Here is a 16,305-nt window from a genome sequence, read left to right on the forward strand (position 1 = left end):
TAAATTTGTCTTATACTAAGGGCTAAAGGGAGTATATATTATATCCATATACTTAAAATTTATAAATTAATCTGTCAATTGAGTGTATTGTGTGTATCTTACTTATTACTTTCACTTAATACACTTCTACTCCACGTCTATTTAAGACAAAGTTCGACAAATATTGAACAGAACAATTACTATGTAACACACTTGACTAATATTACAATTGTACAACACAAAAAAATATGGAAGAAAGAAAACTTGGATATGTCCAATATTGATGGTTACAAATCTTCAAGTGATTAAAACGAGGAAGAATGACAATTCAACACCTTATAAAAAAGTTAATATATCAAATGAGGACATCATCTCAATTTAAATTCCTAAAATTCAGAATTGATCATGACTATGACTCAAGGCCACCAACTTTTATATCTATAAACAAGGTCCAACTTGCAATTTAAAAAGTTCCAAGATTCTTGCTTCATTTCGTTTAACCATTTTCTCATTGGAAAAAAATGAGATAAGACGTGGAAGAAGCAGAATGTCTACCCTAATCCTATCTCCATCTCCACTCTAACACTGAATACTCGCTTCTCAGCGTCTCTGCCAAGCCACCTTCCTTTCTCCTCCTCTTTTCTTGTGTACCTGAACCCCGACGAATGAGAGCAAAGTCGGATTGCAAACTCACGGCATTTTTTTATTTTTTGATTGAAAAATTACTTTCTTACACGGCATATATTTTCCATCTGGATCCCACTTGTAAAATTATGCCCACTTAATTGCCACTGCATTGATATTTAACAGATTTTTTTACACTGTTAACATTTATTTAACATGTTTAAACATAAAGGACTAATAGATCTAATGTAATAAACTTAAAGGAGTCAATTTAAAAAAAAACATGAGGACCTAATTCAAAACTTGGGGAAACCACAAGGGTTGGGGTAGTAATTTTTCCTTTTAATTAAACAGAGTTAAATATAGAGGTTTTTAATTCGATCTACTGCAGATAATTTGTAGACAATGACGTGAGAAGTTGGGCCTCATATTGCTATAGGAGCCAATTACTTACATGCTTTCGATATCTCAGTTCATTGTTGTCAAGTTCAACATATAGGATTCTGTTTGGATCGCTAAATGTAAATTAGTCTCCTTACTTTCATTTGAAATGAAAATACTCAAACTAAATCTGATCGAGTACGACTAGATATATATTGAATAATGGGAGAAATCGATGTCATCTATCGTACCCTCAACCTCAAGAGGAATAAATGCATTTCAGACTTAAAATTAAAGGAACATGTAGGCCCAATGTCCTCAAATGGAATTAAATTTTTTAGTCCAATTACTAAACTGCCCTTGATTTATTAAAAAAAAAAAAAAAACCTCATCACCGGCGTGCCACCAGAGCTCTGTCGCCAAACGCATATCCTTGGTCTAGAGGTGATTTTGAAGAGATGGGTTCGAATTTGAAGCCTGGGGGGATGAGGAATAATATTACATAATCACAATATAGGTGCCAAGTTAAAGAATCTTTTTCTTTTTCAGCAATGATACTAATTAGGCCCTATATATATATATATATATCTACGGTGAAAATCTAGTTGTGAATATTGGCCCAGGAGAACCAGGCTTGGTGGGCTTAATACCTGTTCTCGTGCCAAGCCTAGTAAGGCTTGGCTTAGGATTAATAGAATAATAGTTTTGTTGTGGACAACTTCAATTGATCCATAAGCCTATGGAGCTCTTCCTTCATAGGAAGGCCTGTACACTGTACTTATATGTTAACTTTGAATTTAAATCTCCACTTGAGTTAAAAAAAAAAAATCCACTATAAGATATGTTCATGTGTAGTGTCTAAACTCCTTTGAACAAGATTGTATTCAATAAAAGACACTTATAAGCAATAAAAAACCAAATTTTTCTTTTATAAAAGAAGCCAGTCAACACCAAAACAGCCAAAACAATAACTAATTGCTACTTCAATCTCGCAATTTGCTTTTTTATTATTGGTGCCAATAATTAGTTGAGTATTTTATAATAATGCATTGTAGAAATAGCAACATAGGGAGGGAAATGGTTATCAGATAATGGTTAGCATTTCAGTTCCTACTTATTATGCATTACTTTTGCTTGTTAAATGAAGGCGTTGTAATTTTAAGTGATTAAAATAAAGAGATAATGGGCATTTTTACCTCTCAACTATTTACTTAGGAGTGTTTGGTATTTTAAACTTACATGTGGTGTAATTTTTTCCTTTAATATTTGAAAATGGCACATTAGACTCTTTATCATTAAAAAGTTAATTTTGATTGTTAGTTGATAAAAAAAATTATGAAAAGGGCATAAAAATTACAAAAAGAGACCCATAAAATTTCAAATAAGCCATTTATAAAAAAACTAATGTTGATTAAGTTCCTAAAATAATGGTTGGTCAAAATCATATTCTAAATTTTTGTGTGCATAAGAAATTAATAACATTTGTATCTTGTTATATATATATATATATATAATTTAAAAGACTTAATTGATATTAATTTGTTTATAGGGTACTTATGTGTAATTTTATGAGTCATTTTATGTAATTGTTGAAGTCTTTATTTTTACAATTTTTAAATGAATTAATGGTTAAAGTTAATATTTTTAATGGTAAGTTACTCAATATATACTATTTTCAAATGTTGAAGAGAAAAATTACATTACATAAAAGTTTAGAATATTAGATGCTCCTCTCATGAGTGAATAGTTGAGACATAAAAATGCCTTTTAATCCTAAAATAAAAAACTAACTTTTGTTGAGAGAAATGTCCATCATCGTGACCTCAAAAAAAAAAAAAGATATTTTAATAGAATGATACATATGTAGAATAAAGAAAAAGGGAACAATGAAAATTTCAATCCTCAAATTTGTCAATATTATTGATTTGATCTCTCAAATTTAATTTTTATTGATTAGATCCCTTACACTTTCTTACATCATTATTTTAGTCTTTTTAATTTTTAAAACACAAATAAATTTTTATATTAATCTAATATGTAAAGAATGTCAAAAATCTGTTAAAAAAATGACCTCATATCAATTTAAAGTTTTTCAAGTTAGCCCTTATATTGCATTTTGTTCTGTTTTTTTTTTCTCCTGCCCAAACAATTACATTCTTTTTCATTAATCCACATAGCTATAATCAAAATTTTGTTACTCATGTCAACTGATTTTAATATTATTATATCCTCTTTAAGTAATATGAATTAAATCAATAATTGATGTAAATTTAAAGAACCAAATTAATAAAAATTAAATTTGACAAACTAAATTGTTAATTAAACAAATTTGATGAGCTAAAAGTTTTATTATGGAAAAAACATTGTAACTAGTCGTAGATCATTGACAGAAAAGAAGGGGGAGGGAATTGGTTATCAAGGAGAAAGGGCCGGGGGGGGGGGGGGGGGGGGAGGGGAGGGGGAGAGGAAACACTATTATATGTTTCCCAATCAGAATGACTCTTGAGCTGAGGCCCAAAAAAGAAAGGAACAGAATAACTTCAATTGTATTATAATATTTTCACGTGAAGCCGTACCTGTCCGTGAGCATATTTTACAATGATACAGTGGAGCTTTTAAGTGTAGCAAATAAATATCTATCTCCATTATATATACTATTTCCCTCCAGCAAATTCCACCGCCTCCTTGTTGGTTTACTGAAAGAATTTTTTATAGAAATAAAATACGAAAGGAAATGAGAAATGCATGGTATATGAAAATTAGAGGAAAATGAATGGAAAAGGAAAAAAGAAAGAAGCAGAGTTTTTAAAAATATGCTTGCTATAAAAATTGCAATTCTCAAAAAACATTGGGAAATACTACAATTACCTACTTTTTAATTATACTTTCATAAAAATCTATCAAAAATCATATACATTTTATTTTATAAATCATGATTTTAGTTTATAATTGATTTTGACCTGTATGAGGCGTTTGGATATAGTATGCATCGTAAGAAAACTTTAGTTAAAGAGAAGAAATGACTCGATCAAAATGACGCTTCTTTGTTGACTCTAAAAGGAGAATCATTAGATGCTTATCCAAAAAAGAAAAAAAGAAGAAGAAAAAACAAGAAGGAGGAGAATCATATATAAGAGCATATAGTGTAACAGTAACTAGAATAGTATTGTAACGAAAATAATAATACAAATAATTAAGATAGCATGTTAGTATTTCCTGGAACTTAAGCATCATTCTAGGATTATTCTTAATTACAAATGTGTATGAAAAAATATTATTTAGACGAAAAAAACTTCTTAAGTAACGTTTAAATTTCTTGAGAAATTAGTTTCATGATTGTCGATTGTGGGGGATCACTCATGGAAAGCTTCTTCTGCTCTAGTTATCTCTCAACTTAAATATTATTTTCTCTCTTTATTTTTCATATAGTTATCTCGTTAAGTCAAATTCAAACATTGTTAAATCTAGTTGAGGATAACTCTTTTAAAGATGATTTTTGTGTTCATACGGACTAATATCTTTTTCAAAAATGTTGTACACATTCAGACAGACCCAAATTTAAAATTTCATGATTAAACAGTTATAGTTCCTTTAAGTAGGATGAGTTGGTTATTGTGCTTTTATAAATGTTCTTAGTTACTATATGACTGACACTCATAGCAGCGTATTCCTCGCCCAAATCTCAGCTTTTTCATTCATTATTATAAAGTAAATATTATTAAACAATATATTGATTTATTACTTATTTTGTCAGCCAAAAATATTTATTCCAACTATAACCTAATTATTATACATATATATAAGAAAAAAGCATTATTTTTTATCTTTATTTCAACTTTCCATAGTCAATACAGAGTCTTGCTTTAGAAGTAAACGTTGAATCATTGAACTCATTTCTCAAACTCCATATAATATTTTTCATATTATATCAAGTTCCTTGCCCCACTGATTCTAACCATTATCATAGTATATTTATTTAATTTCTTTTAGCACTACTTCTTTTGAACATTTTCCAAAGTGAGAAGACAAAAGTAGTGCGGTATGAGCTGTAAAGGCTAATTCTCTTTTGATCTTTTTGTTTCCTATTGTCAATATCTGCGAGAACTTTCTAAAGTCTAATAATGTAAAGACGTCTGATACCAAAAAAACAAATTGTTCCTAGACTATCAAGAAGTTATAATGCTATGAACATGAAGAAACTTCACTTCATGGGGAGTGAAACTTTTGTTTTTTTATAGATTATATGGTCCCCTTTTTCGCTTTTATTAAAGCAGTCTAGATTGGAAAATGAAGATTTATATGTCTAAAGGAAAAGGACAAGGCGTGAATAAAATGTTGGCCATTCCTGGAGCATATTTTACCCCACCTTATCTCTTAAGAAGATGCTCTTCATATCGGGGGAAAATTGATTGTTTAGAATTCGATTTCCTCACATACAACTGCTCATCATTTCTCAAAAGTTTTTTAATTTTACCCCTTATCTATTTATTTAATATTATTTGAATTACTAAACAATAATATAATATACTACCTCCGTCCCAAATTATAAGGCATTTTTGAAGGAGTTTTTTTCGTTCTAAAATATAAGACACTTTGAGTAGATTAAGGTTTCATTAAATGCACCAATTTCAACATTATCCTTCCAATTTTTATAATTAATTTTTATCTCTTTTCTTTTCAATATATTAAATGATGGGTATTTTTAAAAATTTATATTTTTTTTTGAAAGATAAGGTTGTTAAATATATTTAATGAGGTTCATTGGTATGTAAAATTTTATCTAAAAATATCTTATAACTTGAAACGGAAGGAGTAGTTATTAATTGTAAAGAAAGGACAATGTGAGAAAGTTATATTTTTTAACAATTTTAATAATATAACTACAATTTTTTATATGTATGAAGTTGGTTAAATTTGCCTTTTATTAAGGACTAGAGGAGGTATATATTATATCTATATGTTTAAAACTTGTAAATACTGAACAAAAAATTTAGTATATAACACACTTGACTAGCATTACGATTGTACAAAACAAAACAAAAAAATGGAAGAAAGAAAATTTGGATATGTCCAATAGTGGTGGTTACAACTCTTCAAGTGATTAAAACAAGTAAGAATGACAATTCAAGACCTTATAAAAAAGTTAATATCAAATGAGCACATCATCTCAATTTAAATTCCTAGCATTCAGAATTGATCATGTTTCCATACTAATTCAGCATTGAAAATCTTTAAAAAGTTCTGTATTATCACATTAACTTTTTATGGTCTTTAATTAGTTGCGTCATTCTCCATTAAAACAAATTAAAACTAGGTAAAAATAATTCTTGGATATTGATAAAAATGAAATCAAGAGATGGGTTGTTACAGATTCTTGACTTATCGGTCTCCCACTAATAAGCATATAATTATATATCCATTATATTAAGGAACTCGACAATTCTAGAATGAGGACTTCTGCTTTAACACAGCCTTTATCACTTTCGGAATTAATTGTCAATACACTTCATTAGAAGAAAGTAAGTGAGGAAGGAAGGAAGGAAGGAAGATAGTCATAACTTTTTCCTTGATAATTATTAAAGCCTATTTGTGATTCATCACTTTATTTAAAGAGAAGTGACTCAATCAATTGACCTTATCTGTTGACTATAGCTAAATGGAGAATAGTAAGAGCAATATATTGAATAATGGTGCCAAGAACAATATCGCCACAAATATTATATTATGTTAGGGTTCCGAATGATAAGAATAACCATTCTTTACTAGCTTATTGTATGGGGTGTACTGTAATGAGCATGAATCAAGTATTATTCAGAAATTATTGGAGATTCTGCCACTCTTCTAAGATTAGATTCTGATTCTAGAAGATTTTATCAGTCTCTCTTTCTTTGTCTATTATCCCTTCATTTTTATCAAGTTCCTATCATGTTATAACAGAGTTTATGCATTGATCATCTTTAAGTTAGGATGTTAATTAGTGCATTTTTCTCGTGGATAGTTTCTATTTTCTTTGTCTTATCAATATATAGCAACCAATTAGAGGAGTACAAACAATTAGAGGAGTACAAACATGATGTTTCATCCTTTTTTACGCGTAAATAATGATCGTACAATATACAAAATATTTGTCAAAATTGCATAAAACCTATAGTAAGGATTTCTTTTATATCTGGAGTTAAGGAACATTTTACCTTTAATCTGTTTATTCACGAGTACTGGGTATTCTAAATTATCAAAAGAAGGGTTAGGATAGAGTTGTAATTAATTTGAAAAACAATTATAACGATTTAAAATCTACATTAGCCAAAAAAAATTAATTTCACTTAATTTGATGTCCGGAAGCAAAATCTAACACACAACTAAGGGAGTAGAAGTTTTATTAGGTTGCATCTTAAATATTGTTGTTACTTGGTGAAGACATTTACTTTTCAGTGAGTTATTCAAAATCATTTCACTAAACTCTTCAATTTTGATTAACTCAAATTAAATGAAAATGGGAAACTAATAAATAATTGCAATCTGATTGATTCGTGAGAACGATCTTAACTCACCCCACTAGCTACTTAAACCTCTTCGCATTTTCGGGTGTGCATCATTAGAGATTTCATATTCTGCACTGATGACTAATCACTACTATCAATATTGATTTATAGGCGATAAAATTTATAATAAATTGTAATTATAATTAGTAAATTATGATTATATTCTAGCAATGAGCAACTGCACAGGAAAACATGTCTAATTATTTTACCCTACTGCACTTCTCACATAAGTCAAAGAAGTTGAGAAAGTACATTCACACATCTGAGTGCACCCTTTATTTGAAGAATATTTTTACAACGTTTGGTGTAAGAAAATGTAAATAATTAATAATTTTTGTATTCTAAGTGCTATAAATGTTATATTATATTTAAAAATTAATATGCCAAAACAAAGCTCATCGAGTGAAGTACCGAGTACACAGCGTATACAAAATAATTAAGAGGGTGAACACTCGTCTCACTATGACTGCGCATTTCCAATTGCGTAATATTAATTTCAATAATTTTATATTTTCTTGGGGAAAAAAAAGCGTGTGATAGACTTAATCTTCTATGTTAGATATTTTACTTTTTAACTTTTGACTGAAAAAAAAATACTTAAATCTGACAAAATTATCATAGACATCCATATTATATATGTTGCAAGAGTTGCAAGATAATGCTGAAATCAAACGTGTTCACTTCAGGTTTATTCAAGCCCCAAACTGATCATACACATGATGAAAAGCCACAAGTTTATAATATAACAATAACAACAAACCTTGTTTTGAAACACAAACTTACAATATTTACATTAAAATGACTAGTGTAAGAATTTATACAGGCAGTCGCGCTTGCAAATCAAGTTCAATCCCGCATAAGTTGTCCAATTGTGATGGTGTGAAATTGATCTTCTGAATGAGATTTTGGTGGCTTCGCAAGTTCCTTAGACACTTGTTCCATGGTTGGACGAGACCAGGGATTCTCATTCAAGCAAGAAAATGCTATTTTTGCAACCAAGATCACCTCATCTAGGACTGGTTTTCTGAGTGGACAAAGTCGTGAGTCCAACAGATCCTTCAACAAGAAGTCATCAGTGGTTGATTTGTCTGCCAAAGATAAAACAAGCTCTGCAGGATGTGTCCCCATAATGATTTCTAAAGTCAACACTCCAAAACTATAAACATCACATTTCTCGTTGGCTTGCATAATGAAAGCAATCTCTGCAATAGATTTGAAGTTATATATATCCATAATATATGAAAGAGGATTACTATGTTAAGAATAGTTTAAAAAGGTCTTACCTGGTGCAGCATACCCAAAAGTTCCAGCAAATGTGGTCATGTTGTTTGAGTCAGGGTTCAAAAACTTGACCGTTCCAAAGTCAGTGATGTGAGCTTCTTCATATTCCGAACTTAGAAGAATGTTCTTGCTTGATATGTCACGATGAACAATAGGGATTGAACAGCCATGATGCATATGGAATAATGCATTAGCCACACCTTTAACAGCATTCACCCTCTTATTCCAGTCAAACTCAGCGGCTTGTTTCTCATTCTTTAGTATGTTATCTAGGCTGCCACATTCCAGGAACTCATAAACCAATATGGAGAATTGTGAATTGGAGTAAAACCCATGCAGCTTCACAATGTTACGATGTTTGATCTCTGTCAAAGCTCGAATCTCACTTGTAAAAGCTTTCTGGTTGGAGATTTCCCCACTTGGTATTGAATGAAGCTTCTTTACAGCATAAACATCACCTGTAGGCAGCTCAGCTATATAAACACTTCCCTGGCTTCCTTTCCCTATAAGATATTTGTCATCAAATTCCCCTGTGGCTTTGATGATATCTTGGTAAGTTACTTCTTTTTCAAGGCTCCCCACAAAATAAATCTCTTCTGGCGATGCTTCTTCATCTTTGCTTTTTGTTTTTCTTGCTCTTTGATAAAAAATGTATAATGCTCCAACAAGTACTAATAGCAGTATGGCCAATGGGAGGAATATTATCAAGAACTTCCTGATCCTATGGCTCTGTCCATTTGGTTTGGGTTCGAGATCACCACATGGATTCAAACCAGTGACGTTACCGCACAAGCCTTTATTATTCCTCAAAGCAGCGAAGTTTTGAAAGGCTTGAATTTTTGGAATGGGACCTTCTAATTGATTGTATGATATGTCAACAGTAGACAAAGCTGACATTGGACCGAAAATGGAAGAAATGGTGCCAGAGAGATGATTATGCGAGAGGTTCAATACTTGCAACTTGAATAACATTCCAAATGTCGCCGGTATTGTTCCAATCAGCAAATTGTCACTGAGATCAAGTTGTTCAAGTACTTGGAGTTCACGAAACTCAGGGGGAATGCTTCCATCAAATCTGTTTTTGCTCAAATTCAAGAAAATTAAGCTTTTTAATTCTCCAACCTCTCTTGCGATTGAGCCATTGAAATTATTTGCAGCCAACTCCAAATCTGTAAGTTGACTAAGCGATCTTATTTCTGAGGGGATATTGCCTGAAAAGTTATTGTGGCTCAAAGAGAGTTGTGTCAACGAGGTCAACTTCCCTAGCTCTTTCGGAATTTGTCCAGACAAATGATTTGAAGACAAGTTAAGTTCACCAAGCTTACTCGCCTCTCCTAGTTCTGGTGGTATAACACCAGAAAGCTCGTTATTATGAATAAACAGTTGTGTGAGGTTTGGACACTTGCCCCACGTGGATGAAAGGCGGCCATACAATTTATTGCCACTTAGATCAATGAAGTTCAAATAGGGATATACTCCAAAAGCATTTGTTATGTTATCAACTAACTGGTTATTATCAAGCCTGAGTCTTTCTAGACTAGAACAATTCTGCAAACTCGTTGGAATAGGACCGTTGAAATCGTTATCATTAGCAGAAAACCTTTGCAACGTCCCACTTTGACAAATTTGTTGTGGCAAAGGGCCAGTGAAATGATTATAACTCAGTTGTATGTTATACAAAGCTGTCAAATTATTCATTTCTTGTGGAAGTTGACCAGTGAGATCGTTGGCGCCCAAGATTAGGGCGCTGAGACTTGTCAAATTTCCTACAGTGGAAGGAATGGATCCTGAAAAACTGTTGTTTTGAAGATAGATCTCAGGCACATTGATCAAGTTACCAATGGATGAAGGAATTGGACCGGAAAAATTGTTCTCATGCAAGTCCAATTCTTTTAGTTTTGTTAGGTTTCCAATAAAGGGAGAGATTGGCCCCGAAAGTCTATTAGAATATAAATAAATGACAGTGAGAGAATAGAGTTTCCAGAATCCATTAGGAATAGGACCCGAGAGATTGTTCTTATAAAGATAAATTTCTTGTAACTTGGTCAAGTTTCCAATTGAAGATGGGATTCTACCTGACAGAGAGTTTTCTCCCAAATAAAGCTTCAAAAGATTACTTAACAATCCAATCTCTTCTGGAATGGGACCGGAAAGGGAGTTTCGGAGAAGCGATAGGAGCGTCAAATTCCTCAAATTGCCAATTTCTTGGGGAATTTGCTCACTGAGTTTACATCCACCAAGATCAAGATTATTCAGGGTGGTTAGTTTCCCGATTTCAGGAGGGATGGGACCACTAAAAGAATTACCTGACAGTTGCAGCTTCAAAATACTGGACAAGTTACCAATTTCATGGGGAATGTTTCCATAAAATTTGTTGAAACTCAGATCAAAATTTTGCAGATTAGGAAAGGAAGTGAAGTTGAGACTCGCAAGAGTACCTTGTAGGTTGAGATTTCGTAGACTGATGTTGATCACGGACATGGATTCGTCACATGAAATTCCCTTCCAGTTCTGCCTGCAAGGATTACTGTCATTCTTCCAAGAGGACAAGGTAGCTTTGCTTTCATCCTTAAGTTTGGTTTTCCAGTTCAGCAAAGCTTTTGCTTCGCTATGATCATCAGTAGCAGCATTTGCAAAGGAAGCAATACAGGAGAATATGCAGAGAATACACCATAATGCTAGCAGCTTAGTGGAATCTCTTTCAGGCATAGCTTTTGGTAAAATTTTGAATGGGGAATATATTCAGAGACTGAATATTATGGTTGCACTTGTAAATGGTTGGCACAGGTGAAGCTTGGGATGCACATCGATGCGGACCTTCTTTTATACTATGGATTCGCCCCAAGAAAGATTAATAAGCCAATGCTTTAATTTATTGGAGTTTTTGCTGCTGATAGCTTCTTTTCATGTTATATCCTATTTTAAGCGATATAAAGTAGATGATTTGGTTCTTTTAAAAAGTGTGGGAACAGAGGATACAGACGTGTTATTTTGGACACTAACTGTGTATATCAGCTTAAATTTATTAGTTTGGGATATCTCCAGGACAACCCCTGCATACCCTTCTATCTGGAGTCAAGAAACTCTCGTTGAGAGGGTGGAATGTGTTGCTTAGGACTTGTTCATTTGTGTTCTCATATTTTATTTTTAAAAATTATTTTCCAAAAAATCTTTAAAATTAATTTTAAAACGGAATAAAAAGAAAATTTGTTTAATTGTATTAATTTAAAAATATTTTTAGAATTAAAAAACTAGTCTATAGTGATAGTTACTTGCAATTAATAGTAGTGGTTTTTATTAGTTACGGTGACTGAAGTTTTCAATAATAAATATAATATGCTCCTTTGGTCTTATTTCTAGGGCAAAGGGTGAAGAAAAAATTTGGTCCTATTTATATGGCACTTGCTAATTTTCAATGATTTTGTTTACATTTTTTCCTTCATTAAATGTTTTGAATAAAAAATATTAATAACGAGATTTAAAAATATTTATTAGGATAAAGGTGAATATTTATTAAATTTTAAGACAAAGTTAATAAGATTTAAAGTTTTTCTTAATTTTAGTGAAATATGCTGACAGTGACTTATAAATAAGATTAGAGAGAGTATTTTGAAAATAAGAAAAATAAAATGAAAACAACTTCAAGACATTTCTAATTTTTTTTGGTTTCAAAAAAATTGAGAACAATTTTAAAAACAATTATATTTGAAACACTTATTTAGACAAGTTTTTTAATTTTTTTAAAAACAAAAAATAATTTTTTAAAATAGAAACAAAACATGTCCTTAATTTTTCTTGTAAACAATTACCACAACGAAAGCAAAAAAAAATATAAAAAATTCTTTAAGTTAATTATTAGATTTTTTTTCTAAAACTCCCTTACTAAATTTGGGGTTCAAGAAGAGAAATTTGGAATTCATAGAAAAAATGTTAGCAATTAATTGAGAAGAAATATGGGAAAAATTATGCTTCACAAAAATTTACCATTGTTGTTGTTGGATCTAGCCCTCATTTTAGACCTTTCCGTAACCGGCCCCGTGGACATGGCTCCCTCCATTTTGATATGTGTCAGGTTTAGTACTAGGCTTTTTTCACAACAACTAGGTATGGTATCTTCTCATATTTTTTTGGGAACATAACAAGAGTTTAAAAGCTGGAAATTTATTATATTTATGTGCTGGACAAAATTTTCCTTACAAATATTGATTTAAATAGTTAGAATAAGAATTTCAAATATAAATTGAAAGTGATACTTAAACTGAAAGGCTTATTTACAATTATAATTCTTGAATTTATGACTATTTAAATCAAAATATATATATATATATATATAATTGATTTTTTTGATAAATTTTGTCAAGGACCAAACTATTATAAATTTATTATTGATTTTAATATCATTCTCCTTATTTTTTTTGGGCAAATAACTTCAAAATTCATGAATAAGGATTCTAAATACTCTAAGGCCCCATGAAATGGACAAACTAGCCCCAATCTTAAATCTTTTATTTTAAATATATTTTATGTTTAATGGCGAAAATACTCTTACTATTTTACTTTTTTTTTTTAAAAAAATGTATCCACTACCAACCACCAGAGCTCCAGTTGGTAGTTGGCAACCAAAGCCCACTGCCAGCATCGGCCAGGGAATTATTGGTCATGAGTTGGTGATGGGAGGCTTTGAGGGCACAACCTCTTGGATCCTAAAAGATTATAACACCAAAATGCACACAAATTGTTACACCACAAGTGTATAGATTAATATATAATATGTTAGTGTGTCAAGATTGATCCCATCAGGAATCAAGCAAAATAGTGGTTAGGTAACAAACTTCTCACTTTTATTTAAGTTAAGCAAAACTAATTGAAATTGATTGATTAACTAAAATTAAAATTGAATTTAATAAAATGCAACAAGATTCTTTATCCAACAACTGCTTAAGTAAAAAGCAACTTAGAGTCGGTAGTCCCTTATTAACTTCATAGACTCCATTTTAATCTAATTAGTTAATTAATTTTAATGCCAGTTTTATTAATTAAATCCACTAACAACCTCTCTTAAATTAATTATGTTGTGTATAACACAATTATTCAAGAGTCAATTCAAACTAATAACACTCCACAAATGATTATATGGGGCAATTAGATATAAGTAAATCCTAATTACAAATTAGATAAAAATATAATTCCATGTTATTCAATCTAATAGTCCAAATAAAATTTTCCTTTATTAAAAAAAGAAGAAATCCCAACACACAAAATCCCATGTAGGGATATTGGGACATAAAATTCAAATTTTGGTTATTTTTAATCTTTACTTACAAACAGCATTTTGACTCTTGATTTAGACCATCTTACATATAACATATAATTTTAGCTCAAGTAATTAATTCATTTCAATAAGATGCTATCAATTCTCCCTTCTCATTTTCCAAGGCACTTGTCTTATTTTTTTCTCAAATAATATTCTCATTTTCTCTCAAAATTAATTAGATGATTCCAAATTGAACCCAAAATTTCCTAATAACATATAATATATATATATATATATATCTGCAAAATATTTTATATACTTTGCACCAAGGAAGACAAGTTGGTTAAATGAAATTTAATGGCAATATTGTGTAAGGTACTTGTTATTTATGTTGGGTCACCTATTAATGAAGAAAATACCCCTTGACCAGTCAATGTCATATGAGATACTTGTTATTTATCGTGGGTTACTTGTTAATGGAGAATACACTCATTTAATAGTCATTATTGTATAAGATATATGTATACTTGTTATTCACATTGGATCACTTGTTCATGAAGAATATGCTCATTTAATAGTAAAGTAAAGGTATTTTAGTATTTAAACATAAAATATATTTAAAATAAAATATTTATAACTTGAGGGTAGTTTTTCGTTTCTTGGGACCTTAGGCCTCGTTTGGTATGATTGAATAGTTTTTGATGGAATTGGAATCGGAATCGAAATTAGAATTGGAATTAGAATTGGAATAGAATTGGATTACAAAAATATGTTTGGTATATCAAAAAAATTAGATGGAATCCTTACATTATTTTTGTTTGGTACGTAAGACATGGAAATGAAATTATACTTAAAAGACAAAAATACCCCTATATAGAAATTAAAATAAAACATAATAAAAGCTTAATTGTGTTTCAATTTCTTTATGTATTTTATATGTTAATGAAATATTATATAGATGATAGATATTATATATAAGTAAAATATTTTACAAAAAAAATTTTAATTTCCTCACATGTTTAGTATATAAATAAAATATTAGATAGATGACAAATATTATATATAAGTAAAATATTTCATAGAAGAAATATTATAAATACATATATCGTATTATATTTTACACATACACACATATATTATAATTGGGTGTAGTCATTTTTGGGTATGGTTAGGGTTATATGTTTTTAGAGCAAAATTGTCTTTCTATAATTTTTATGAGGGTAAAAGTGTCTTAAAAGTTACAATTCTATGGAATTGTCCTTGATTCCATAGCTTTAAACAAAGAATTCAATTCAACCTATTTTCATGGAATTGGGATTTTTGAGAATTATGATTCATGTCTACCAAACATTACTTTATTCAGATTCTTTTTCCAATTCCATTTCCATTTCTACAATTTCAGTCTACCAAACATGGCCTTAGAGTATTAGAATCCCTATGAAAAAATTTGGAGTGATTTTCCTTAATTATTTTTTTATCACTACTCTAAGCCTCTAGCTCGTATTATTTACCTTTGTAGTTTACTTTTTTTTTTGTCTAGCTAGTTGTTGTTGCATTAAAAAAAAAAACGGTTGTAACCAACATATTCTCCAAATAATAATAATAATAACCACCCAAGGAAAAACTAGGAAGAATGATAATAAGGTTCTAAAAGAATGAATTAATGATAGTTAAATACTTGATAAAATTTTTTGTAAAATAAATTATAAATATTAATTTAAACAATTATAAACAAGAATTCGAAGTGCAAACTAATTATTATAATTATAATTTAAATTTTATATTTGTAATTGAAACTTTAAATTTTTAAATCAATATTCATAATTAATTTTTTTTAAGTATCGAGACCTAATTATCATTAACTTTCTTTTTTAAACTTAACTGTGGTTCTTCCAAAGAATAATGTTACAACATCGCGCAGTCCCTACATACCTTTACCTGCCAATTGAACTTTGCTTATGTGCATGCTTTTGACTGGGACTTAGTGGCATCATATCATGATCAATTTGCTTTCCTCACCTTGTTAAGAGATCAGAAAGCATGCTTTACTTTATACTCATTTTTTTTTAAAAAAGCAAGCATTAGTTTAGAGTTTTGACGCAATTAAAGCGTCAGAATCTGACATGATTTTCTTGGAGATTATAATGCCATGCATTACAATTAAAGCGTCACAATTAAAGCTGGTCATTACTTTTAGCTGACTAAATAAAAGTTTTGTTGGGGTATTTAGTAACTATTTTATTT

At 30.2% G+C, this 16,305-nt stretch overlaps 1 protein-coding gene across 1 annotated transcript; it reads right to left on the reverse strand.

Moving 5' to 3' along the window:
- Positions 1-8,188: 8,188 nt before the first annotated feature.
- On the reverse strand, positions 8,189-11,658 carry LOC129318236 (MDIS1-interacting receptor like kinase 2-like). Its single transcript, XM_054962898.1, has 2 exons — positions 8,810-11,658; positions 8,189-8,728 (listed from the first exon to the last, which is right to left on the reverse strand). Exons 1-2 carry the CDS (start codon positions 11,514-11,516, stop codon positions 8,373-8,375), a joined length of 3,063 nt encoding a protein of 1,020 aa, XP_054818873.1. The 5' UTR covers positions 11,517-11,658; the 3' UTR covers positions 8,189-8,372.
- Positions 11,659-16,305: the final 4,647 nt, after the last annotated feature.

Source organism: Prosopis cineraria, unplaced genomic scaffold, assembly GCF_029017545.1.
Source record: "Prosopis cineraria cultivar Desert tree isolate PC_DT_omini unplaced genomic scaffold, ASM2901754v1 PC8, whole genome shotgun sequence".
In the NCBI taxonomy this organism is placed as follows: Eukaryota; Viridiplantae; Streptophyta; class Magnoliopsida; order Fabales; family Fabaceae; genus Prosopis; species Prosopis cineraria.